This window comes from Aulonocara stuartgranti (assembly GCF_965226115.1).
Source record: "Aulonocara stuartgranti genome assembly, chromosome: 9".
Classification (NCBI taxonomy): domain Eukaryota; kingdom Metazoa; phylum Chordata; class Actinopteri; order Cichliformes; family Cichlidae; genus Aulonocara; species Aulonocara stuartgranti.
Genome location: NC_138960.1, coordinates 23,435,681 through 23,459,819, shown reverse-complemented (window position 1 = coordinate 23,459,819; position 24,139 = coordinate 23,435,681). Strand labels below are relative to the sequence as shown.

At 40.5% G+C, this 24,139-nt stretch overlaps 1 protein-coding gene across 3 annotated transcripts; it reads left to right on the top strand.

The window, feature by feature from the left end:
* Positions 1 to 16,426: 16,426 nt before the first annotated feature.
* htr5ab (5-hydroxytryptamine (serotonin) receptor 5A-b) lies at positions 16,427 to 22,467 on the top strand. Of its 3 annotated transcripts, XM_082547567.1 has the most exons (4): positions 16,427 to 17,278; positions 18,741 to 19,362; positions 19,450 to 19,515; positions 21,718 to 22,467. In XM_082547567.1, the coding sequence occupies exons 2-4, from the start codon at positions 18,808 to 18,810 to the stop codon at positions 22,048 to 22,050; spliced, it is 954 nt and encodes a 317-aa protein (XP_082403693.1). In that variant the 5' UTR covers positions 16,427 to 17,278; positions 18,741 to 18,807; the 3' UTR covers positions 22,051 to 22,467. The 3 variants fall into 3 exon arrangements, with proteins under 3 accessions (XP_082403693.1, XP_082403694.1, XP_082403692.1); XM_082547568.1 differs by lacking the exon at positions 19,450 to 19,515; XM_082547566.1 differs by having other exon boundaries at positions 18,741 to 19,515.
* The last annotated feature ends 1,672 nt before the right edge of the window (positions 22,468 to 24,139 follow it).

Below are 24,139 nucleotides of genomic sequence, written 5' to 3'. Positions count from 1 at the left end.
CTGGCTTTTGGCCCAGTGTTCTTACAAAAGTCTTTCTCCCAGCATTTATGAGCCAGTATCAGATCAGACAGTTCCAATCAAATTTTCTTTAGAACTTAATTTCAACTGTTCCCTCCTGGGCAAAACAAATTATAAATACCTACGAGTAATTTAAAGATGTCAGGTGAAGTCCATTAAATTGCTTCATGCCTCTGACTCCTGCACATATTGCAAAGTGACGTTATCACATCTTTCCTCCAGAGGCCAAATCCTCCCTGGAGTAAAACACTGAGTGGAAATGGTAGATGTGAAGCAAGAAATGGAGGTATTTTACTGTCTGGCTGCCTTGTAATTGTTTCTATAATCTCTAAAGACCCTTTTCTCCATAAGAGAAATAACCTAGATATGCAAATGTGCATTCCCAATTAATTTAATTCACATAATTATGCAGAGAAAAGAGATTGGGTTGGAAAAGAAGTCGCACCTTGTGCCAAGTTGTCCTCCCACTCAAACCCCCTCGCTCTGCAGGGTACAGCTAAATTAGCTCGGAATACTGAAGCATGCTCGGCTACACAGATGAGCATCAATTATCGCTAACATTTTAATGAGTGGTCTTCAGCATTTGCAATCAACAAACTGTGAGCTGGTGGTAGAAATCAATAAAAGCGTAAGTTTAAATGCAGTGACTGAATGCACAAACACGACCCGTGACCCTATGTCCAGCATTTATTAATGCTCCATTTTTAATTTGCAACTTCATAGAGGCCTATTTGAGCTGATTTTACTGCAGTGTACTACTACTACTACTACTACTACTACATTTTGTTGCTTTGCCATCAAAGTTCAGTTTAAAAGCCCCTTAAAAAGTTTAATGGACTCTAACTGATAAAAGGGATAGGAGTTTAAAGATGGCTACAGGATGAGAAAGAAACCATAGACTGTATATATGAGATGGAGGTGATCTCCTTGCCATCACCCACTAGTTAGTGCAGTCCCATCTTAAAGATTTGATCAAATCATTTTGAAACTGGACATGGTAAGCAAAGGGTGGATTTCATTTCATGTTCATGAGTTAACAGGTCATCAATAACAAAGTAGACCTGCCTTTATAATGCTGTGCTGTACTGGACTTACTGACTTTAGCTGGCACCACCATTTACAAATTGAACTCCATGTTGTATTCAGTAAGACTTGAAACTAGATTGAGCCCATAAACTCAGCAGTAAAGTGTTTTAAGGTCATAGAAGCAGCTGAACGGCTGTTCTTCCTTGCAATTATACAAATATTTAGCAACATTTCCAGATTACCTTCACTTGTCTTACCTGGAAGCTAATTCCCTCTTTTACATACAGTTTATTTAAATAATACACTTTTTGAGAACCGTGCGAAAGTGTTTTATTCCTGCTCTGCATGATTTATTTATAGTCTAAAAAGAGAATTATAAGATCAAAATATTATGAGCTCAGCTGCCTTTATAAATCATTCAAATTTTAGCCATTGTTAGCTTGTATGACTTTTTTTCTGTTTGGTGCTTGCTATTAATTAGAATAAAGTTAAATTCATCAGTCAGAAACTCACTTTTATGAGTTCTTTTATGAGTCATTAAATAACTCATGACTAAAAGGATTTTTATATTTATTTTGTACAACTGAGACAAAACATTAAATATATCTGCTCAGTTCTTAGCAGTATTATAGTCTAGCAGTACTCAGTATAATATTAGCACAGTGCAAACAACATAATAATACCCTATATGTTCTGCTTTTATTGCAGTAATTATGGCTCTACTGAAATTACTGGGCCTAACCTAAAGCTGTAAAGATCAAACTTTGAACACATGACTCTATGTTGGCTTTGGCTGGAAGCAAACAAATTTTGTCAGATCTCATTATTAAAACTGAACATGGTAATGCCAATTACCTTGCCAATTAGACAATTAGAATATATGTGTAAATGCTGTGAATTAATTAATCCCATGACGAGGATGCACTAATTAGCTGGTAATCCTTGACTCTGATTGCTCCATACTTATGTTAAACCCACTCAGTCCAGATATGGGGACAGCACACACCAAAGTGTGGAATCTGTAGGAATAATTATTCCTTTAAATGAATGGGTTTAAAAAAAATAGATCTGGCTAATTAGCGGCATTACTTCTCTGTCTGTGCAAATGAGCATTGACAGATGTCTTCTAGGACGCAGGCAAACCAACAAGGAGCATGTTGATGTTAATCAAAAGATATAGATTTAATTTACAGTTGTAATTAAGAGGATAATAATTATAGTGAACATGGTTCTCTAGTGGTCTTTAAATGACTTTAAAAAGACAGAAATGTAATTCGTTCATTATAAAGCGTCTAAAGTGCTGAAGAGCTGACAATTATGCTGTTATGTGTTTATATGCTTTCCTCAACTCTGATTTCAGTATAATCTGCTCATTATCACATTGCTTCCATGCAAAACTAGATGGTTGACTAAATTTGTTGCATGGCTCTAAATTGTGGAAATCATGTTAAAATACAAACCACTTTAATGTGTCACTGTTTAGACAATCATCCTTATGGTGAGGGAATCCCTTTAAGTTAGCAAAACTGGGCCTAAATTCTCAATAATTCTGAAGTGATGCAATTATAAGTGCGTGCCAGTATTTTGTAGGGTTTATCATGTGAAGTCTATGATAAAATTTCACTCTACTGAAAAAAATTTCTACAGTTTGGTTGAATTGCTAACTAGTAACTCTTTGTTGATATGTTAACTTTCTTGCAGGGGTTTGTTGTGTGACCTTCATGTAAAAGAGAAAGTAAACCCTCTTATAAGTCTAAGACTTTATATAAACAGGCAAAATAAAACGTAATCAGGCTCTTAGCTGTTCTTAAAATCAGTTAAGACCTCCGGTGAATAGCAACAAATGCTGTTATCAAAAATAAGCCAAAATGCAGAAGCAGTGTGTGGAAAAACTAGCACAATCTTAATTCTTTCATAGTAATTAAGAGGATAATTAGAAGCCAGGTGCTGCTGATGAAATGGACTTTGATTAATTGATCTTCAGAAAGCGTCACCACTTCTATGAAAGCTGATGTTTTGATCATTTTGCAAGGAAGAAAGACATCAACAATGATCTTAGAGAAGCAATTATTGCTGGCCATCAATCTGGGAAGGGTTATAAGTCCAGCTTTTCATAAATAGAAAGGTTAGTCACAAGTGGAAAACATTCAACACGGTTGTCAGTCACCCAGGATTGGACAGATTGCATTGTGCCATGCATCCATTTTCTTCTACTTATCCATGTCAGGTTTTTAGGGGCGCTGCAATCTGTCGCAGCTGTCACAGGGCAAGAGGGGCATACCCCGGACAGGTCAGAATGTGCATGCATGCTATCCTCAGGGAAACTGCAAAAACCCCAAAAGCTACATCTCAGATTCTTACAGAGTCTGAGATGTAGCTCATGACAGTAAATCATGATGACAGTTGTTTGAAAAGGTGGCCAGGAGAAAGAACATGGCATGGCATAATGCACAACCAAATTTTATTGGAAACTGGGTCATAGAACAAGAAAATGATCACAAGCACAGCAGCAAATGTACAACTGAGTGGTTGAAAAAGAAAAAAATCAGGGTGTAAAACGTGTCAGAGTCTAGACCTCAACCTGACTAAAATGCTCTAGTGGGACCTGAAGAGAGCTGTGAATAAATTAATGTCTGCAAGACTTAATGAACTGAAGCAACATTATAAAGATGACTGGGTGTGATGGCCTCAGCCACACATGGGTAAAAGCAGTCCACACACTCACCACATTAGTTTGGTTTGCAGTTAAACATGCATTTCAGTAATATAATTCATTCATTTCTCTGCTTAAACCTAACAGATATTATGAAGTGCACACATAATTAGTACTGGTGTTTGTTCTGTCCCCTATTGTAAATAAATGATTTGGCCAAACCACTATAAAAGGTTACCCTCCTGTGTCTTTGTGTTTAGGTGAGTTTGTGAGTTTAGTTGTGTAAACTTTGTGGGTATTTAAGGTTTTATATGTCACTTTTTGATTAGAGTTATATTTAGCTGATCTCTTTTATGGCCCCATTCATTATATTTTGAACTTTGTCTTTTTTAACTCCATTTGGGGGGGGGGGGGTCAAGATTTAAAAACAAACAAAAAAAACCACTGCCTTTGCTGCTTGGTCCTTCACAGTGGGTCAAAAGTCCTCCACAGTGATGTCAGAGACTGACAAATTCATACAGAAAACAGTTACTTTAACTTATTGTCGATAGAGCTGGTTCTCCAAGCTATTGAATCATGGGGTGTACTTATTTTTTTAGAAAAATATCTTTGCTCTCTTATAACCTCAGCACACTGCATACTTGAATATTAACGGCCCTAGAGGTCAATTCTGTCTAATGAAATGTTGGCACAAGTTGGCTTAGATGTCCTTCATTACTTACTGCAGCCAAAATGGGGCCTCTAATGTTATTGTGATTCTAGGAATAGTAAATCAAGCTGTCAGATAAATACGTTGTTTCTGTTTAGAAGCCACTGTAATTGGGAAATTTCAGCAAAATGTCCTATGTAGGCAATAAAACCATTCTTTACTCGGTCACTCAGGTGCAGCTGGCTGCCGGCGGAGCTCACGGGCGCGTCACTGCAACTCCCCCTGGCTTCTGCTCCGCGGCTGCTGAGTGAGCCCTCATCTGGGACTCTCCTCAGCTCTTTCTGGGACAGTGGCACGGCTGCCCCTCTGTTGGTCTTCCTTGGTCTCTTGTGTTCTGGGGGCCTCTGGATGTCTGGAGTTTTGATCTCCTCCATACCTGCTTCATGCCCTGGAGGACGGGGCTGTGCCCCCCCCACACCCTCTAGCAGATCATTACATGAAGGAACCTTTTAAAAAACAAAAAACAAGCGCGTCCATGCTCACAGGTGTACACACGGGTGATCACACCCACAAACTACACCCTTTTTGGCTCCTACCTCAAAGCACACTGTGTTCTGTTGATCTTATGTGCTGCACAATAATGTTTAACATTTAGTATTTACTGTCATATTCCCATATATCATTGTGATGTTGTTTATTCTATTACTCTTGTTCTCTTCTGCTTGTTTTCTTTTTTCTTTCTCAGCAGGTGACCCAGGTGATTGATATATGCTTTTTTTTTCTCTGCCCGTTCTGTTGGTTTTTGTTTTTTGCCCTTCTCCCCCGTCCCTCTTCTCAGCTGTTTCTCTTTCCCTCTTTCTTTCTCCCCTTCTTTCCCCCAGTCAAGTCTGTCCCATGTTCAGTAAGTGAAAATAAAATAAACAATAAAAGGTGAATCAAATGGACCATTATGGCAAGGCTGGGATGGTCAATTTGGTAAAGTAAATCCGTTGGGCATCTTTCTTTGCCTTTAGACAACAATTCTGATGGCAAAAGAGCCAAACGGGACAGGCAAAAAAAAAAAAAAAAAAAGTAAGGAACAGAGGTGATTTGAGTGGCTTTGAACTTGGCATGGTTCTTAATGCTAAAAGATCTTGTATTACTGCTGATTTACTGTGATTTTTCCCATGCAACCACTTCTACAATTTAGAAAATTATCTGAAAAAGAGAAAATCTCCATTTGCTGTTTGTGCGTTGTGAAAAATGTGAAAAATGGCCACACTGCTTTAAGTTGATGGGAAGGAAACAGGAACTTGTTAACTCCTTGTTACAACAAAGGTATGCAAAAGAGCATCTTTGAATACATAACACGTTGAACCTTAATCACATCAGCGGCAGAAAACCCCTTCTGTCAGCTAAGAGCAATAAACTAAGGGTGCAAATCACAAGAGCTCATCAAATTCTACAATAGAAGAGAGTGGACAATGTAAAAGTATTGCCTGGTCTGGTGAGTGTTAATATGGATCAAAACACCTTATTGAATCTGCATGTTGTAGAATTAAGCCAAGGGAGATGGGTCCAACTAGTCCAGCTGGGTAGTCGGAAGCTGTGGCTAATAAAGTGTCCAGTAACAAGTAAACTAATGAAGCTCATGCGCAAGTTCAGATAGATAGATCTATGGCCTCACATTTGTCCGCTCCCAGGTGCTGTCAGCTTAATCTAAGCTTATCACTTCCACTTTCCCACACTGTCAAACTGTTTGTGTCATCACTGGTCTAGTCCAATCAACTTCTCCCTAGGTTAATAGCACTTAAATATAGTCCATCTCTTTGGTAATATGTCAAACTACTGTTATGCATCTCACTTCACTGCAAGCCTACTGATTTAAAAAAAAAAAACTGACTAGCTTAGTTATTTATCTTGAGTGGCTTGTGCACAACAGATTACAACATTAGAATTTATTACAAAAAACCTTCAAGGCCTTTCCTCAGTTAGCCAGCAGAAAACAGTGGGGAACACAATAATCTAATAATGTGATTCCTACTACACAAATGGTCTCTTTTTCATAAACACAAACTGCACAAAAAGACTCACACTGCACTGTGCGCAAACAGAGTATTCAAGATTCAGGCTTTATTCCACAGAAATGCTTTTTGTTTGTACATGAAGTTCCATTTAATGACGTTGACCCAGCAAGACCCTGAATGAGAGGGGTCTATCTCTTTGCAAGGTTTCTAATGTTAAAAGATTGCAGGCTTGACTTCTCCCTGAAAAGCTCTGTGCAGCTGAGGAACGGGGCGACGCAAAAATTGTCAGCTCTTTCTTGGCTCCCTTTTCATATTTGTCATATGAAGCACTTAGAACATAAAAGGATGCTTATTGTCTCCAGATCTCTAAAGATCTAAGCAGGCTCTTTTAAAGTGGTAGTACGAGAAAAAAAAGAAAAAAAAAACGAAAAAAAAAAAAAAAACATTCTTTACATCCCTTCAACCATTCTCTACTATAGGCAACTCTTTTAAATATCTTACAGAGAAATATGTAGAAAAACAAATGCAGAAAATTACATGCTGATATGTTGTATAAAATATGGATGTAGCCACTGTGATGTCAGCCGCTGGTTTGTGAAACTGAGCATTCTGGTCATCATCATCATCAAAGCAGAAACCAATTCAGTTGAATTCAGTTCAGCACGGCTTTATTTATATAGTGCCAAATCATAACAACAGTTGCCTCAAGTCGCTTAATATTATAAGATAAAGACTGTACAATAATAGAGAGAAAACATACAAAACTCCAACAGTTAGATGCCCTCAAAGCAAGCACTTGGCGAAAGTGGGAAGGAAAAACTCCCTTTTAACAGGAAGAACCAGGCACCATCTGCTGGAATAGGTTTCTTTCAAACTGAAAGAAACAAAGATAAAATAAATCCAAGTAACTGTTTCAGTGCAAATGGTAAACCCAAGTCAGGAGACACTAAAAATAGCAGGAAATGAGAATCTAGCAGAGAATAAGGTACATGAGCAATCTAACAGCCAGTAGCCCATTTTTATTCATGTTACACAGAAGACAATTAGTTACAGCGCCATATTTGCAAAAGCATCTAGTATTCAAGTGATAGCATCTCAACAGCCCTATCTGCCACCAAGGACACACATTTCCGTTGGAGCCCGTTCAGGTAAAGCGTTTGTGTGAACGTTCACTCTTTTCCGTTTCATTTCGTTTCACCAACACAGGATTTGTTCCTGATTTAGCAGGAACCTTTCCTCAACGTAAATTTTGTTTGTCCAACCAAATACAGCAAATTTCTCTGATTGTGTTGAAGCGGCCGTTTAATCTACAAGTGAAATGGATTTCTGCCACAGTCACTATTGTTTTAAATGAATTTTAATGTCGAGGGAAATATTCCTAGAGCTGGGAGAATTATGGTAAATAGCGATTTTCATGGGCTCAGTGGATGCTGTTTTGAAATAGGGCTCCGAGCTGTGTCAGTGTGGTGCATAATTTAATTTAAATTTCTGTAAGATTAATGTAGGGTGAAAATTACACGCTCGCGGGATCGAGACCTGTACTAAAGGCCGTAAGAAATGCTGGGAAAGAAGACCGGCTCATCTTTCTAAATTAGATGTGTCATTGGTGACTACATATTAAGCCTACCGACAAGGCAAGGCAAGGAGCTTACAGATGGAGGCAAAAAATAGGACAGTATACCCTCGCTGTATGGTGTCTGGCAACAGAAGCGAGGGATCAATTTCAAGTATATGACTCACTGTACCCCAAAGGTCCAGGGTCTCTGATTGCAGCAAATTACAGCTTAAAGGGTCCTTCATACTGTTACACAAGTGCTCCAGACACACTGGCTGATGTCTGTGATGACATGTGATGCACTGGGCAGGGTTGGGGTGTGTATCAGAGTGTGTGTGTTGTTGGAGGGCAGCGGGCTTTAGTTCTTCCTCCCACTATTTATTTTTTTTTACCAAGCAGGGTGACGGGGGGATTCGAGTGAAGCAGCCAATGTGTCAGATATATAAAATGAAGGGAAATAATTATGCCCTGACAGCAAACTGCATGCATGTGCCTCAGCTGCTAAGCAGTGCAAGGATGCCTCCTCAAAGAATATGTTTAATGAATTTCCTGGCTGCAGCAAAACAATATCAGATGAGTTGGTGGAAGTCCAAACCACGGCGCTTCCCAAGCTTCTGTTCAAAAATGCTAATGTGATTTTAAAATAATATGAAGCTTCAGCCTGTTTTACCTTGGATGGTCCCTGGGAGCAGTATGGATGGCTTCTCTCATGCTTTCGTGGCACATGACCTTGAGTGCTTTATTAATTTCCTTATTTTTTTAGGGCAAGACCTCGGGCTATTCACCTAAAAGATGAGTCAGGGGATCACTTGAGGCATTAAATCTCAAATTAGACAATTTCCAGTTAAAAAGACTTAAATAGTTCATTAACTGCTTTAATTATATATTTTTTTTGGCGGAAGAATAGTTAAATTACAATTATCAAATTAGCCTCGTTGCTTTATGTGAAAGCTTCCCTTTCAATTAGTCAAAAGGTTGGAATTATTTAAGATCTTTGGTGACCAAAGTCTGGTTAGCATCCAATCGTGTCAGGATCGTTCAGGGGAAAACCTCCATGCTGGATTACAGATAGGACTTTAATAAGATAAACGCAGGAGAGATCGTCTTGCGGAATAATCCAATTGTGAAGTGGAGATGCTTTGAAAATGCTTCACTCAAACTGGCATTTAACCACTTGAATTAGAAGTCTTATTCACAACGAGGATAAACTGTGCTGGAACAATTGGTTTCTCAGCTGAAGGCTATGAATGAGAAACTGTGTTTGCTTTTGGAGAGAAGAGATGTGTGTTCGTTTTTTGACAGATAGCTATAATGCCGTTTACTCGAGGAGTTAAGTGACCGAGGATGCACAGTTCTCGCACTGACTCATTGTGTTTTGAAATGCGCTGCACTCCATGTGTCATCTCTCTAAATGTGTGAATAAGGCTGAAGATCATCTGCATTGTGGCGCTTGAAAACTCCTTTCCTGACTGACATATACTAAATCTCTTTACTGCCTTTTGTAAGATCTAAATATAAAGTGAAATATATTAGTAGCAACAACGAGGGGAAACAACAGTTTAGTGCATATTTATTCCCTTGGAAACAAGCTGTGAAAGCATAAAGGGGTCAGATTTACATGGTTAGCTTGCATGGAGTCATAATGTATAAATATGAACATTCCTCTTATATCATATTACCCTTAAAATTGCATTTGTAGAAAAGAAAAGCCTCATTCTGTCATTTGCAGCAGCTTGAAATTCTCATAACATAGGAGTGTGTTACAGGATTTCTAGTCTAGCTCTACAGTCAGAGTAATTTATCATGATGATTGCTGTACAATAAGGACACCTCGGTCCACCACGGTATGTGCAACGCCTAACAAGCCACCAAATATTTCGTAGAAGATCATATAGATGGAATAAAAAAGGTAGTGTGTCGATAACAACTTAAAATTCAATGCTAGATGCAAAGATATGTAAACAACCATAACAACCAAAATCTAAAAAATAAAATAAAATAAAATGTGATTGTCTGAAATCAATGGCTTATAGCTGTAGATGATATATCACAGCCATTCCTTTGGGGGCCTTAATGACAACAAGCTATTATAAAACAAAGACAGAATAAAATTGCACTGATGCAGACAGAAGGTTCTAAATAAACACTTTACATCCAAGATTAGACAGAAAACACAAAGATCCAAACAAATCAAGAAATGAAGTCACTACAATGATCAGCGCACACTAATCATGATGAAGATGAATGAAGACTCGAAGAAGATTGCAACCTATTTTGGCTGTAATAAGGAAATAAGTGGGATAAACCCGAACGTGTCAGTCACAGGGCCAAAGCAGGGAGACCTGCAAGCATCCACTCTTACATCTACACCTATTTTTAGAGGGTAGCTTTTTAATAATGACAAATCTTTTTCTCAGTTAAACATGTCGCAAAATTCAAACAGCTTTAGGCTACAACTGTGTAAAAATACGACCTTTTAAATGTTACAGCATGTCATTATTTATTTAGCACAAATTAAGTCAAAATGCAGTGTGTGGAAAAACAAAGTGCACCCTTACTGCTTTCAGAAAAATTAAGATGGATGGATGCCATGGAAGAAAGACATCAGCTATGATCTTAAAGAAGCAACTGATGCTGCTCATCAATCTAGGAAGGGTTACAATGCCATGCCCAAACAATTTGAAGTCCATCTTTCTAGAGTCAGAAAGGTTATTCACAAGTAGAAACCATTCAAGACAGTTGTCAATCTTCCCAGGAGTGGACATCCCAGCAAATTCATCACAAGGTCAGACTGTATTATGACACGCATCCATTTCCTTCTGCTTATCCATTTCAGAGTTGCGGGGGTGCCGGAGTCTATCACAGCTGTCATAATGCAAAAGAGATGCACCTTGGTCAACAAAACCCAGGAGCTACATCTCAGGCTCTACAGACCTCAGCTGATATGTTAAAATTCATGACATCACAATTAGAAAAAAGACTGAAGAAGTATGACTTGTTTAAAAGAGCTGCCAGGATAAAGTGTCTTCTCCCTAAAAAGACTGTGGCAGCAAATCTGGAACAAACCGCTAACCTTGCTGGATGCAACCAAACTGGAGATATTTGCTCACCACATGTGGCAAAAACTAAACACAGCACATTAGCACAAACACCTCATACCAACTGCAAAGCACAGTGGTGGAGGGGTGATGGTTTGGGCTCCTTCTGAATTTTGGCTTGGATTTTGTTAAATAAACAACAGCACTATGTAATATGGCATGTGTTGCCAAGTTGTACTCACCTACAGATTTTATTATTATTATTTTTTTATCATATCTGGGTATGTAAAACCTGAGAGGAGGAGCGTGCACTTTCGTTTTACCGTGGCTGTATTTTTAGTACAAGCTGGGACCATTGTTCACGAGCAGCAATTTCTGCTCCCTGTGTGCTGTGCCAACAGCCTGTCGAAAGAGAACCGCCACTTCTTCATCTTCCTGATGTATTGAATCACTTCTTCCTTTCCTTCATCTAGTGGTCCTTGCTGCTCGCCTCAGCACATCGTAGCTGAACACCTTGCCTGTCTGAACCCAGTCCTGCTTCGCCAGCTACTGACATACAGATGCTTTAATTAGGTGTGGGTGTTATAGTGCAGACCTTTAGCTTTAACTTTCAAGGAGAGCTGGCACTGAATCTTGACAGTGTACAGGTGTGTAAGTTTAGTATTTTACATTCACCAGTATATTTAGCCCGTCACATCATTTAGTGTCACCTATGGAAGTGTGCTGAACCCCCCCAGTGCAAAAGGCAAGGACATTCTGCACATTCGCCTTTCTATAGCATGTTAAATTATGCGAAAGTACTGAGTAGCCAATGAATAGCTATTAATATGATGGTTGGGGACGTGGACTCCTATATTACATTTATGACCCTCTGAAAGGCTCAATAAATCATTTCACTGCTTCAGTTGAGCAGTTCCACTTTTATTATATATAATTCATTGACATAAATGACCCACATGTGACTCTGTAGGATCATATAGCAAAGGGAAGTTGCTCTAAAATGAAATTCTATGTCTATCTGTATGTCTATTCTGTATATACCATTCCATCATTCACTGCACAATAACTGCAAACCAGACACGCAGGCACAGCCTGTGATTTAACAGCAAAGCCTCTGTCCCAAGGCCATATCGTAATTTCTCCCTGGCCGTTTTCCACAACCTAAAGTTATAGTTACTGGGAGCATAAAATTCTTGTAGTAATGGGAATAATTGATGACTGGCTATTTATGGGGATGGGTGCAGTCTGGCGTAACAAGGTCAGAGATGTGATTTGCAGGACAGTGCCTGGAGAATAAAGAGAAAAAAAAGGGGACCCTTTGCCTCAGATAAGAGGGAACAGAGAGCGGAGGAAGTTTGATGTTTACATTTAAGGTGAATCACAGCAGCTCAGAACAGGATGCAGTAGTTCATCCAGTGACACGCTCAAAAGCACAGTTCAGTTATGAAAATAACTGAAGAACAGATTACACTGCATGATGTGAGACCCATCCGGCGCTCTGTTTTTATTAACTGCAGTGTATTTTCATCAGCTTGAAACTAAACAGCTGGAAGTGCAAGTATATCATCTGTTCTAATGAGGAGCACATTGCAGTGTCACTTTAAGTGGGCTGCATTAATGCATTCGTAGCTCTATAATTAGCAAGATACAATTTTGCAAAACAGGTTATTCAGCAGTGACTGCGGAAGCCACCGCTAAGCTGATTTGATTTTCTGCCTCACCTGTAAGGGGCTGTTAAGGAGGAAGGAGAGGGAGGGGAGGATGGGGTGATTGGATAGGAGGCAGGGACGTAGTAGAGTCACATAAATGTTTTCCTTGAGCAGAAGATGGTGTGATTTCAAATAAATAAATTTAAAAAAAACTCCAAGAGTCCCTCTGGCTGTAAACAGCTGCATATTTCAGGGTTAGTGATAGACCACACTTACTCTGCTCGAGCATTTTCAAGCTAATCCCAAGGATTAGGAGGAGGTAAGTGTTACCTGTAAGATGCTGAATCTTGTGCTGAAACAAACTGGATTTATTTATGATGCTATATTGTTTTCTATAAATAAATAAATAAATAAATGAATAAATGTGGGGGTGATGTTGCTGACCATGGTGCTGAAACCACAATTTTTATATGGGTACACCTATTATCAGTCACTGTAGGGACTGCTGGTCTTTTTATAGCTAAGGCATTGCTCAGACGACTTCTAATGTATTTCTCGATAGCTTGATGTCAGTCTCATTCACAGCCTGACATTATAAAATCTGACGGGAGCACCTTTCTCTGTCCACCTACAGCGCTATTATTTTTTCGCAGGCAATCACCATTAAGAAGAAAAGCTGTTTTGTATCCGAATGGAAGCATCACCAATAGACTCTTAAGTGACAGATGGCCGGCTAAACAGCCTCGCAGTGTTCTGGTGCTGACTGTGATGATTTAATTAAATTAATCATTTTCTCAGGCCATTTTCGCGGGACAAATGAAGTTTCCCAGTGGGTATTCCACAAAGCCCAGTCGAGAGAAACTCGATTACAAGTTGTACACAGCCGCGATCCTGCGCACAAATTGGATCTGAATTACATTCCGCGAAATATGGATTAATCAAGATGGTGTGGGTTAGAGGAAATGCCACGGGAGTGGTGGTGGCACGAATATCATCCATCATAAAGCAGCATGAGCCGTGTCTCCTCAAGCCACATCTGATCCCTGCAGAGTAAGACTAATTAGCGAGAGGGAATGTTTTCTGAGCAGGATGAAAACTCTGACGGGCCCGAGACGTTGTCTCCTCGCGCACCACGCGCATCTCAAAATAAAGCGCTTCCCTCGTAAAAACACGCGCGCGCGCACGTCTCTCGCACGCCCGGAAAGCCAGTGCTTATCATTTGAGTGCACTCAGTTCCCCCTCCAGACCACCAGTGTGGTTCATTCCAGCGCCTCTGTATCCTCAGTGCGAGGTGTGCTTCTGCTGTCATCCGCACTGAGCGAGGCGGTTCAATCACTCCTCTGACAGAGCAGCAAAGTGAAATACGATGGAGAGCGAGCAGAGCTGGTCTTGTGCTGGACGCGTATCTGGCAACGGGGTGAGTTAACAATGAATTGATACGAATCATTGGCCGCCCAGTGTTTTTTTTTCCCCTTTCTTATTTTCTAACAAGCAACGGGGCTATAATTTCTTTTTACACTGGAGTTCAAAAGTGGGAACGCGTTTTGTGAGGTGGTGTGTAACAAGTGTCTTTGGCTTGATTACCGTCTGCAAGCAGAGACGAGCGCAGATAGGAAACCTCACGGGACAAGTGATCTCCACTGAGATGAGATTTCTGACTATTAAAATGGTAAAGTTTGATTGTTTTTGTCAAATTGCCGTAAATTTCACAGAACCACATAAAGAGTTGTAAAGATCATGTGATCCGAGGATTTGGAAAACAGGAGACCCACAGAGAAAGAGAGATTAGACTGGTATGAAATCATGGTAGAGGTGCTGAACGCACAAGAGATTTAGAGGTTTGCTTTATGCTGCCTTGCGCTTTTATTATCACTCAAGTCAGAGGACACATCTACATAGCTCCCCTCCATACACCTCCAAATGTCAGCTCCGAGATTCCCCATGGGGAAAATTGTATAACAAATGAATATACAACAGTTTCAGAGTGGCGAGCTTAACACAACGAGTATGTCATCCACACTCTTGCAGATTTAATCAAAAGGCTGTGGAAGTGCTTTTGGACACAAAGATGAAAATGAAAATAACAAAACAAATTCCTTTCTTACCCAACTCTGTTTCTGGAGTAATCCAGGGAATATATTGTTTAAAATTGCAAGCTGATTGCAGTAGTATTAAAAAAAACACATATAATCAGAAGCAGCATAAATAAAGGGAAAGCAAAACTCTTTCCCTTTTACAGCAGGAGGTCAGAAATAAGTGCAACAATAAAAAGCAATCATAGCAAACGTATAAAAGGCATTCTCCTATTTTTGCTGCCCCCAATCAAATAAAGGAATGGCTTCTTGATTGCTGCAGTATTGGCTGCAGTGTGGTTCTCCTTCAAAAGAGTCTGAAGTTCAGAAACAGATTTCAAATGCAGATAGATTTGTTCATTTGAACTGCATTATCTTTCGCAGGTCTGTCAGAATCATGAAAATTCGTCACGGTTATAAATATCATTTCTCTTTGGTCCTCCTACCACAAAGTACGCTGTGTACAGATCTTCTCAGACAGATCTTTTCTCAAGTAAAATCCCCAAAAGGATGGCAAGCGAATATGCTCAGTGAACCAGCTGGCACAAGTATTAAGACAACATCTGACCTGAACTGACATTTTCCCAACACAGCTGTGTGGAATAACATTAAAAACGAGATCTATTCAGCGCTCATGCTTTGATTTTGCCATCTTAGACTTTTCTGCCAGTGTCTCACTCTTCGCTCTTCTCCCATATGCTTACACATACAATTTGTTGTCTTTTTTATTCTTTCTGCCATGTGCCTCAGACTTTGAGTGAGTGACAGCCGTCTTTTGAGACACCTGGCCTGTGATGTCCCTGGAGAAACTGCAGCATTGCTTTGCCAAATGCCGCATGTTTTGATTGCCTCTTCCTTTCATAACAGTTGTCCAATTTCATGGCTATTAGGCTTGTTAATAGGAGCGGGGAGAAGAGAGAGCACAGAGCCCATTGGTGTGCTTGAGGTGGAACCTTTGATTAGAGGGGATGGATTGTGATGCTAAGAGACGGTGTCACATGTCACTTATGTATAGAAACTGATAGAGACGTGGCCGGTGTTGTTATTACCCATCGGGCCTTACTCATAAAGCCCAGTGATTGATAAAAGGTAACTCAATCTGACACGGTCCCTTGGGTGTAGAAGCATGAATGAAGCATTTCACAGAGTTGCCCTTCTTGGTTGGTTGTACTACAGGGAAAAAAAGGTAGAATTTGGGCAAACTTTAGCTTATTTATCATATTGATTGTTTCATAATATAGCCAAAAGTAATGCAGCCAAACAGCCAGAAAACTTTCATCCTACTCATTAAATTCTGTAATTAAAAAGAAATTAATAAAAAAAAAACCCTCAGTTACAGCCAATTATTTCAGCAGTATGATGTGCATTAGTTGTGGTCATTATCGACACTTTGCTTCAAGACCTTGTAAAAAACAAAAAAACAAAAAAAAAAACCCGAGCTAGAAGGAGAGCCATGCAAAATGAATGCTTTTATTCAATATTCCACATCACAGGTACAAATCTGCTTTAAATGGCTCCGGTACACTGGGTCAAGCTCAGAAACTGTGATCTGTGCTTTTAAAAAGCTTGGGAGGATTCCCGAAAGACAGAATAAGTCATAGGAATATGCTAAAGCAGGAAGAGTAATTTAAACTGTGAATGTATAAATAAGGACTCACGATTAATGACTAAAATTAACATTGCTAAATTAGGTTTGTCTGAATATGTGTCCCAAAACACGATGCATGAAATCATTATTGCCCCGAGAGATGCTGCTAAAAATGAGGCTCCTGTGAGTCAGATGTGTATTGGCTATCATACCAGAGTCCTGTGGATAAACAAACCAGTAAAGATTTTTAATGTTAGGCAAATGCGTTTGTATATTTTTCAAGTTTGTTGGTAATGTGGCCATTTATCGAACTTTTTCTCTGGTGAGGGTGTTGGTGTCTTCAGAGTGTTTACAGTAGTTGCGAGCTGTACAGATCAATACTTTACAAACAGCCAGCTGTCAGAATTGAAGTGGCTGGTGTTTTAGGATTCATTGTTTCTGCACTGTTGAAAATTGTGTAGAGCAGCTCGCCGAGCCTCTCCTGTGAATCTATTGATAGAGCTGGCATGTCAAATCTTTTCATTCCGAGCTTGAAACTGAGACAGTTGTATGGTAATGCGCAGGGTCTCTCAACCACACAGTCTCGTTCAAAGTGAAACAGATTCCCCTTCCTGCGACAACAGAAAGCACACAGCTCCGCAATGCTTAACGGTAGAGCTGGGCGATAGAACGATAACGATATGTATCGCGATATAACTTTTACTCGATAGAGAAATTAAGCTATCGCGATAGACCTCGCCGCTCTTGTCCTCTTTTTTTTTTTTTAAAAGGTCAGCCAATCCAAATTAAGTAGCGCAGAGCCGAACCAATCACAGCCGCAGCGTCACGTCGCGTGACTTGTTACGTACAGCACAAGTGCCAAGCCGCACGTGTGTTTGTTTGGGAAGCAGCCAGCGGGTAATGGAGGAAATGAGTGTGCCGACTAGAAAAATCAACCGAGCGTGACCGAAGAGAAAACAGATGATGGTTCCAATGCCGGAGAGATTGTCGAACGGAAGAGCCATAGAAGTTCCGTAGTGTGAAGGTATTTCGGCTATTTCAAGTCTGACAAAAAACAGAGTAGCGTGCACTGTAAATTGTGCCGAAAGCAAGTCTGGAAATACAATAAACTGGTGCATGCGTCACACTGTGCGCCACGTTATTGTTTCGGTGAAATGAATTTCTACAATACTGTTACTGTTAATTGTACTCTCTGCAGTGTTTAAATGCTTACATATACACACAGTTACTGTCCGTCCACACATACGACTCGGTTCTGCTTCTATGCCCCAGCTTTGTTTACTTTTTCCCACCGAGGCTTCTAGACTTCTGATTGGCCAACATTTCTGCACGGTTAGGAATCTAGCTCCACCTGCTGCTTTGGCATGTTCATAGCAGCGTTTTCCTTCATTTCTGCCTTTATGTGTGGACGGGATTATTTTTTAAAACGAAAACGGAAAATCTCCGTTTTCAAAAATACCCGTGTACGTGTGGACGTAGCCTCAGTCTCTGACTGGAAGCGCTAATTCGTCATTCGGCTTTTGTCAGACTAAAGTAACTGTTAAAACTGTTTGAAAACTAAGCTATACAACAAGGAGAGATTGAGAATTTCCTTTTAGTTCTCAGTTTATTTGATATTGACAAAAGTTAGTCAGTTTTGTCTGTTCTTCTGTAAAACAAACTAAGATTTATTTTTAGAATTAATATTTTGTTTCTAAGTGGAATTGACAATTTAGTCTGTTTCGTTTGTTCTATTTTGAAACTTAAACGCTTTAGCGGCTGCCTTTTGTGTAGTTTGCAATATTTGCCTTTATTTATCTGAAAAAGTCTCATGTTCCTTAAGTACATCTACCCTGTTGAACTTATTATGGGAAATAAATATTTAAATAAAAACAAGCTGCTGATTATTTCACATTTTACTTGTGAGCAACGGCACATTTAAATCTTACAAATATAGTTATTTGGCTTATATCGTGATATATATCGTTATCGCCTGAAATGAAAAAACATATCGTGATATGAAAAAATCTCATATCGCCCAGCTCTACTTAACGGTTGGATCTCTCAATTAAAAATGAGATCTTCCCAAATGAGTCTGCAACAAAGACTCCACTTAAAACTGTCCATTGTGCAACAGGCCTGACTCTGATGGAAATCAAAGGACAGCAGTGGGATGATAAAACTGAATATTTATGGCCTTTTCCTGAACCAGAGATGTCCCCGAGTACTTTTGAGCCTTTTTAACAGCAGATGAAATTGCACTTGAAAGTTGTAGGCAGGTTGCTCGACAACTGAAATGAGGAGCTCAAGTGCCTTTTACTATTGTGAACAAATCACTGAACTACCTCTTTGGTCAATGACACATAGGTGCAGACTGGTGCATTTGCACACTCGTGCAAACCCAGAAGTAAAAGCTACTAATTATTTGAGCACTGCATCTTTAACCTTTAGTGTGTAGGGCACTGTTAAGGTTTAAATCTGTGTCTTTTTCTCTCACCCTGCTGCAGAATGCACGAGCTGTCTGCAGACGCTGTCGCTGAATCGTCTTTGGCTGCAGGGCTGTGAGCAGCTACCATGACGTACCCTAACACCAGCACGCTCACAGTCAACTTCACTGGAGCTTTGGACGGCCATGACTCCGGAGGAAACATCTACCGCCCCTTTTCTGTCTTCAGCGTTCTCACTCTCACTTTACTGGCGATGCTGGTGGTGGCCACCTTTGTGTGGAACTTGCTGGTGCTGGTCACCATCCTGAGGGTGAGAACGTTTCACCGAGTGCCCCACAACCTGGTGGCTTCGATGGCCATCTCAGATGTGATGGTGGCGGCTCTGGTCATGCCCCTAAGCCTTGTCCACGAGCTGAACGGCAGACTGTGGAAACTGGGGCGCGTCCTGTGCCAGGTGTGGATCTCATTCGACGTGCTCTGCTGCACAGCCAGCATCTGGAACGTGACGGCCATTGCGCTGGACCGCTACTGGTCCATCACTAGGCACCTGCAGTACACACTCAAGACACGCAAAAAGATCTCCAATGTGATGATAGCGCTCACTTGGCTGCTGTCCTCTATCATCTCCTTGTCACCGCTCTTCGGCTGGGGAGAGACTTACTCAGAGGGGATGAAGTGCCAGGTGAGCCAGGAGCCTTCCTACACCATTTTCTCCACCTTTGGGGCGTTTTACCTCCCTCTTTGTGTGGTTCTCTTTGTTTATTGGAAGATCTACAAGGCTGCCAAATTTCGGATTGGCTCCCGCAAGTCCAACACAATCACACCCATGGCTGAGGTAATTACTTTAATTTTATATAATAACTCCTCACGTAGGTTACAGTATCACCGCTCTCCCTTTCCTTCATCAACCAGCTATTGCCTCTGACCTGCAAATATGGATTGCTGTGCGGTTATTTTTTATATTGGCTGATAAATTACTCTGATGTGATCAGGGAAACATAAGTATCCGGTGTGTGAGCATAAAGCCATCCTGCTCATCATCATCAGACTGTTAATGTGCGTAGGAAGAAGGTAGAAAACTATAAATACTACCTCCGGCATCTTTCATGAAACATGCATCTGGCTTTGGTGTTATTATAATCAGCAGATACAAAAAGTCTCTCCATTAAGCAAACATTTAATCAGGGAAGTTTTCTTTTCACTTGGGTTTACAACACATCAGTGATAGATTACGCTACTTTTACAGTCTTACAAAAACAATCCTTTTCCCTAAACTATGAAAGGCTACTTATAAAGTCATTTAGCATCCAGGGATTCTCAGGCTTTAGCAAGCAGCCACAGAAGTAAAAACAAAAACAAAAAAATGCAAAGTGTTGGGATTTTATTTATCTCATTTATTAATTTCATTTATTTAATGTCCATAATTTTCCCAATTCCTCAAGATACACATTTGTTATGCAAGCGTGACAAAATTATTAACTCTTGGTCAAGGAGGGCCGATCACCCAGTAAATTATCCACATCTGTTATTGCTTTGATGAACATTCGTGTCAAGTTTCATTACACAGACAATCATTCATCCAGCTATAGCAATTATACAACGCGGAATATGTTTAATTTGTGATTTTTGTTTTCCACAGACATATCCACCACTGGTTACGTTTTATGTCGCTCAGTATTTCGTCAAAGTTTGCTCTAATCATTTCCAAGCATACACCGAGCCCTCCAGTGTGCCTGCACCGATGTATGATGTGAGCAAGTGGCATCAGCATCCAAGATAATAAACTTCCTACACTGATCCATTAAAAACACCCACTCACACATATACATAAACACACAATGCACCAGAAATAGAGTTCACTGAGGTAAGATTCCTGACCTAGTTGCACAGATAACTTGAGAATGCCAAAAGCCTCAAGAAAATGGCTTGAATGACTCCACAAATCCTAATGCATCAGTCTTTTGGACTGTGTTCAAGCTTTCAGTAAAAATTTACTGTCAAACTGTATTGACAGCATTTTATATTTTAGCCCAAACATAAAATAACTGCACAAACATTAGCTGTAAGCCAGCTTCTTGTCCCTGTGCACTCACGAAACAGATTCTAAACTAATACGCTGATATTTACCTCATGCAATCGCTTAAACTTACCTAAGGATTAATCATTGGATTAAACGCTTAAAAACGTGAACTTTTTACACATCTTAGACTCATTCACCTGCTGTATATAAAGGCATACTTGCAGTTATATAAGTGCCCATTTTAGCAGCTGCATCTTTTACTATTATATTGAACCATTTCTTAAATTATAAGCCCCCATGCCAGCGGCAATATGCTTTTAACTCCTGGCCTCTGCTGTAAAAGGATTTGCTTCGTCTATCTCATCCGTTATATTGTACAGTGACCTGTATTGATTCAACTAAATTTACTCCAGAGAGTAAAAGTTCCTGTACCGGAGTGCAGGTTCTTGCTTAAATGTTGTACAGGACACAACAGTGTAGACTGTTGTCCTTTCTGCTTTTCTTCCAACACATTTCGACAGATAGTTTGTCTTTATAAATGCTGCGACCTGAACTTAACCGGATGAACAAGAAATAACGTCGGCCTTGAGATCCACCAGGCGACAGTAAGAGAGGAGAAAGTCAGAGGATAAATGTTGACATTTCTCTTCCTGGCTGTGCTTGTGTTTGCAAAATGGAGAAAATGGGCTTCTGGAAACTGCAGATTAAAACACAGCTCTGGCTTTAGATTCTCAGTGTGTGTGTGTGTGTGTGTGTGTGTGTGTGTGTGTGCGCGCGTGGAATGAAAGAATAAGCTTTGGCTTGTTGATCAACCAGCTGATCCACACATCATTTCCCCACCAGCCTAATATCCATCTTCTGCTGAGCAGCCTCAACATTTTCACTTCCACATTTGCTTATCTCTGACCTGCATTGTAGAAGACATTGCTTTGCTTATTTAAGAGCTAATCAGATTTCCCAGATTGATTAATAATTCAATGGGTTAAGTGATTTATTTCCTGATTGGCTGTCTCCTAGGTAAAGGAGGAGACACAGCAGCCCCAGATGGTGTTTACTGTGCGCCACGCCACCGTGACCTTCCAGACAGACGGGGACACGTGGCGCGAGCAGAAGGAGAAGAAGGCTGCGCTGATGGTAGGCATTCTGATTGGCGTGTTTGTGCTCTGCTGGATCCCCTTCTTCATCACCGAGCTCATCGTCCCGCTGTGTTCCTGTGACATCCCACCTATCTGGAAGAGCATCTTCTTGTGGCTGGGCTACTCCAACTCCTTCTTTAACCCACTTATATACACCGCATTTAATAAGAACTACAACAATGCCCTGAGGAACCTCTTTTCCAGGCAGCGATAAGCCGTTCTGCAAGCTTGGCCGACACTCTACACCAGCATCTGCTCCACAGTGTTAGCCTACTTCTCATGACGAATCTGTGTCGGCTACTCCATCACTATCAGGTGGACGGTAGCCTAACACTGTATATAACAGTCACCATAATGGGCTGTAGACTAATGTTTTGAAGCCGGGAGTTCAGTGTTTTGGTGACTGCAAGTATGGTTTTTGGAAACCAGAAGTGGCAGAAGTGTTGGATGGGACTCCTGAACCCCAGGACGCTATGCAAGCAGTGCCCAAAACCGTACCCAGCATTATTGTCTATTTTTGCTATAAATGGGACCACAACTTTCAAAATGAACACCATGCTGCTTTGGAGAGGATTTAAAAATAGCATTAGAGACCAAGAACTCAGTAGCCAAATGTTTACTGAGCCTGTATCTCAAGTGTACATTGGGTGGGGGTGGGTGGGTTCTCATGGAGTGCTGTACAGTCTGACTACTTGCCACAACCAGAGAAGTTGTTCGCTGCTGGCCAGTAGGAAAGATGCAGGTTTAAGGAATTCAAACACTATGAGAGCGCATTTAGACACAGTTCTCACAGCCACGAATGGCACCATGGGCCAAAAGTGTCATCATCAGTGCTGGCTCACCCTTTGGTGTTGTTTCAGCTGTTCGAGTACCTCTGGGTTTTTCTAACCAGGTGCCGCAGCCAGGGTCAAGACACAAATCAATCTTTTAGCAGCATTTTAATGATATATAAGTACAGAAGCTTGGCGATTCACAGATTTTACAGAGGGAGGCTTCTTTGCTTCTGGTTTTGACATCTCCTCTTATACCAGCACTGCAGTGGAGGTTCTCTCTGAAGGCCGACACCTGTTGTTCAGGAGGACACTGTGGCGAGTACTTGTGCCCTCAGCACTTATATAAGGGCCCAATTATACCTGCCAAATTGGTCGCTTTGTGTACTGACAGAAATCGCACACCCGCATCAGTTTACGCTTGCCATATGACGATTTTGCGGCAATGGAAAAACACTAAAGGTTACGGCGAGCATACTGGGTCCATAGATGGTAAGGAGCTGTAGCGGCATCACTCTTTTTGTGCAAAGAGACCAATCTGGCGAGCATAAATTAGCCATAAAAACCCAGAGGTCCCATCTATTTTTATGTAGTCTATAATGATAACCAGAAACTGTGTTTGTAAGAAAAAAGAAAGAAAAGTCTTTCAGTTTTTTTTGGTCTGTCTATTAGAGAAAGTAACCTCACAGCTGGACTGAGCTAATATGTCCGCAAGAAGGAAAATAAATTGGTTGTGCTGCGGCGGCAGCAGCAGGTACGGCGCTGTCTACATGTTAGCTTTCTCCCGCCTCGCTCATTTCAAGCTTGTTAACGAGAAATGCGTGTTAACGTGCTTGTCAACAATTTCATCATGTGTGAGCCTGCTGAGATTAAAAAGTAGAGCTGGAATAAAATTTCAGAAAAGTCGGGTAGAGCTGAGCGAGCTGAACTTCATAAATGATAAATTGAGAACCAGCTGGGGAATTTGTGCTGTAACACATCAAAATACTCATCGTCAGTAACATCTCAAGCAAAGGATTTTATCTAATTATAGAAAAGATGGGTTGTAGTACACAACCCTCTAGGAAAACTGTTGAAAAACCGTCTACCTTTTAGCTAGATACACGCTGTGGTATCACATAAAATTCATTCAGACATGCTTGCTGATAAATGTGCATTCTGTCCTCTAGTGCTGACGAGCTACACACTAATATTTCTTGCACTTTGTCTACACACTAGTGAGGGTTTAATGAAAGCGGAGAAAAATAGCCACACAAGACATTATTTTCATTTGTTTGAATAAATCCTTTGTTGAGAAGCTGCAGCCACAAATGATCACATCTTACTCCTATTCCAATAACAGATGGATACAAAAGATCTTTTGACTGTTGCAAAGCCGCTCAAAGCATTATCACAATAATAGATTCCAACACGTCAGTCGGAATTGAATTGAGCTATAAAAATAGGGGCGTTAAACTTGATTATACTGTAGTATAAGGGTTACAGGAGTAAGAAAACCTGTCAAGTGACCAACGTCCATGAACAGCTCAAAAA

Excerpts from the sequence above, each read along its gene's own strand:
- htr5ab (XM_082547566.1), top strand. The coding sequence starts at position 18,808 with ATGACGTACCCTAACACCAGCACGCTCACAGTCAACTTCACTGGAGCT. Across the intron at positions 19,516-21,717 it reads CAATCACACCCATGGCTGAG|GTAAAGGAGGAGACACAGCA; the intron begins GTAATTACTTTA and ends GCTGTCTCCTAG.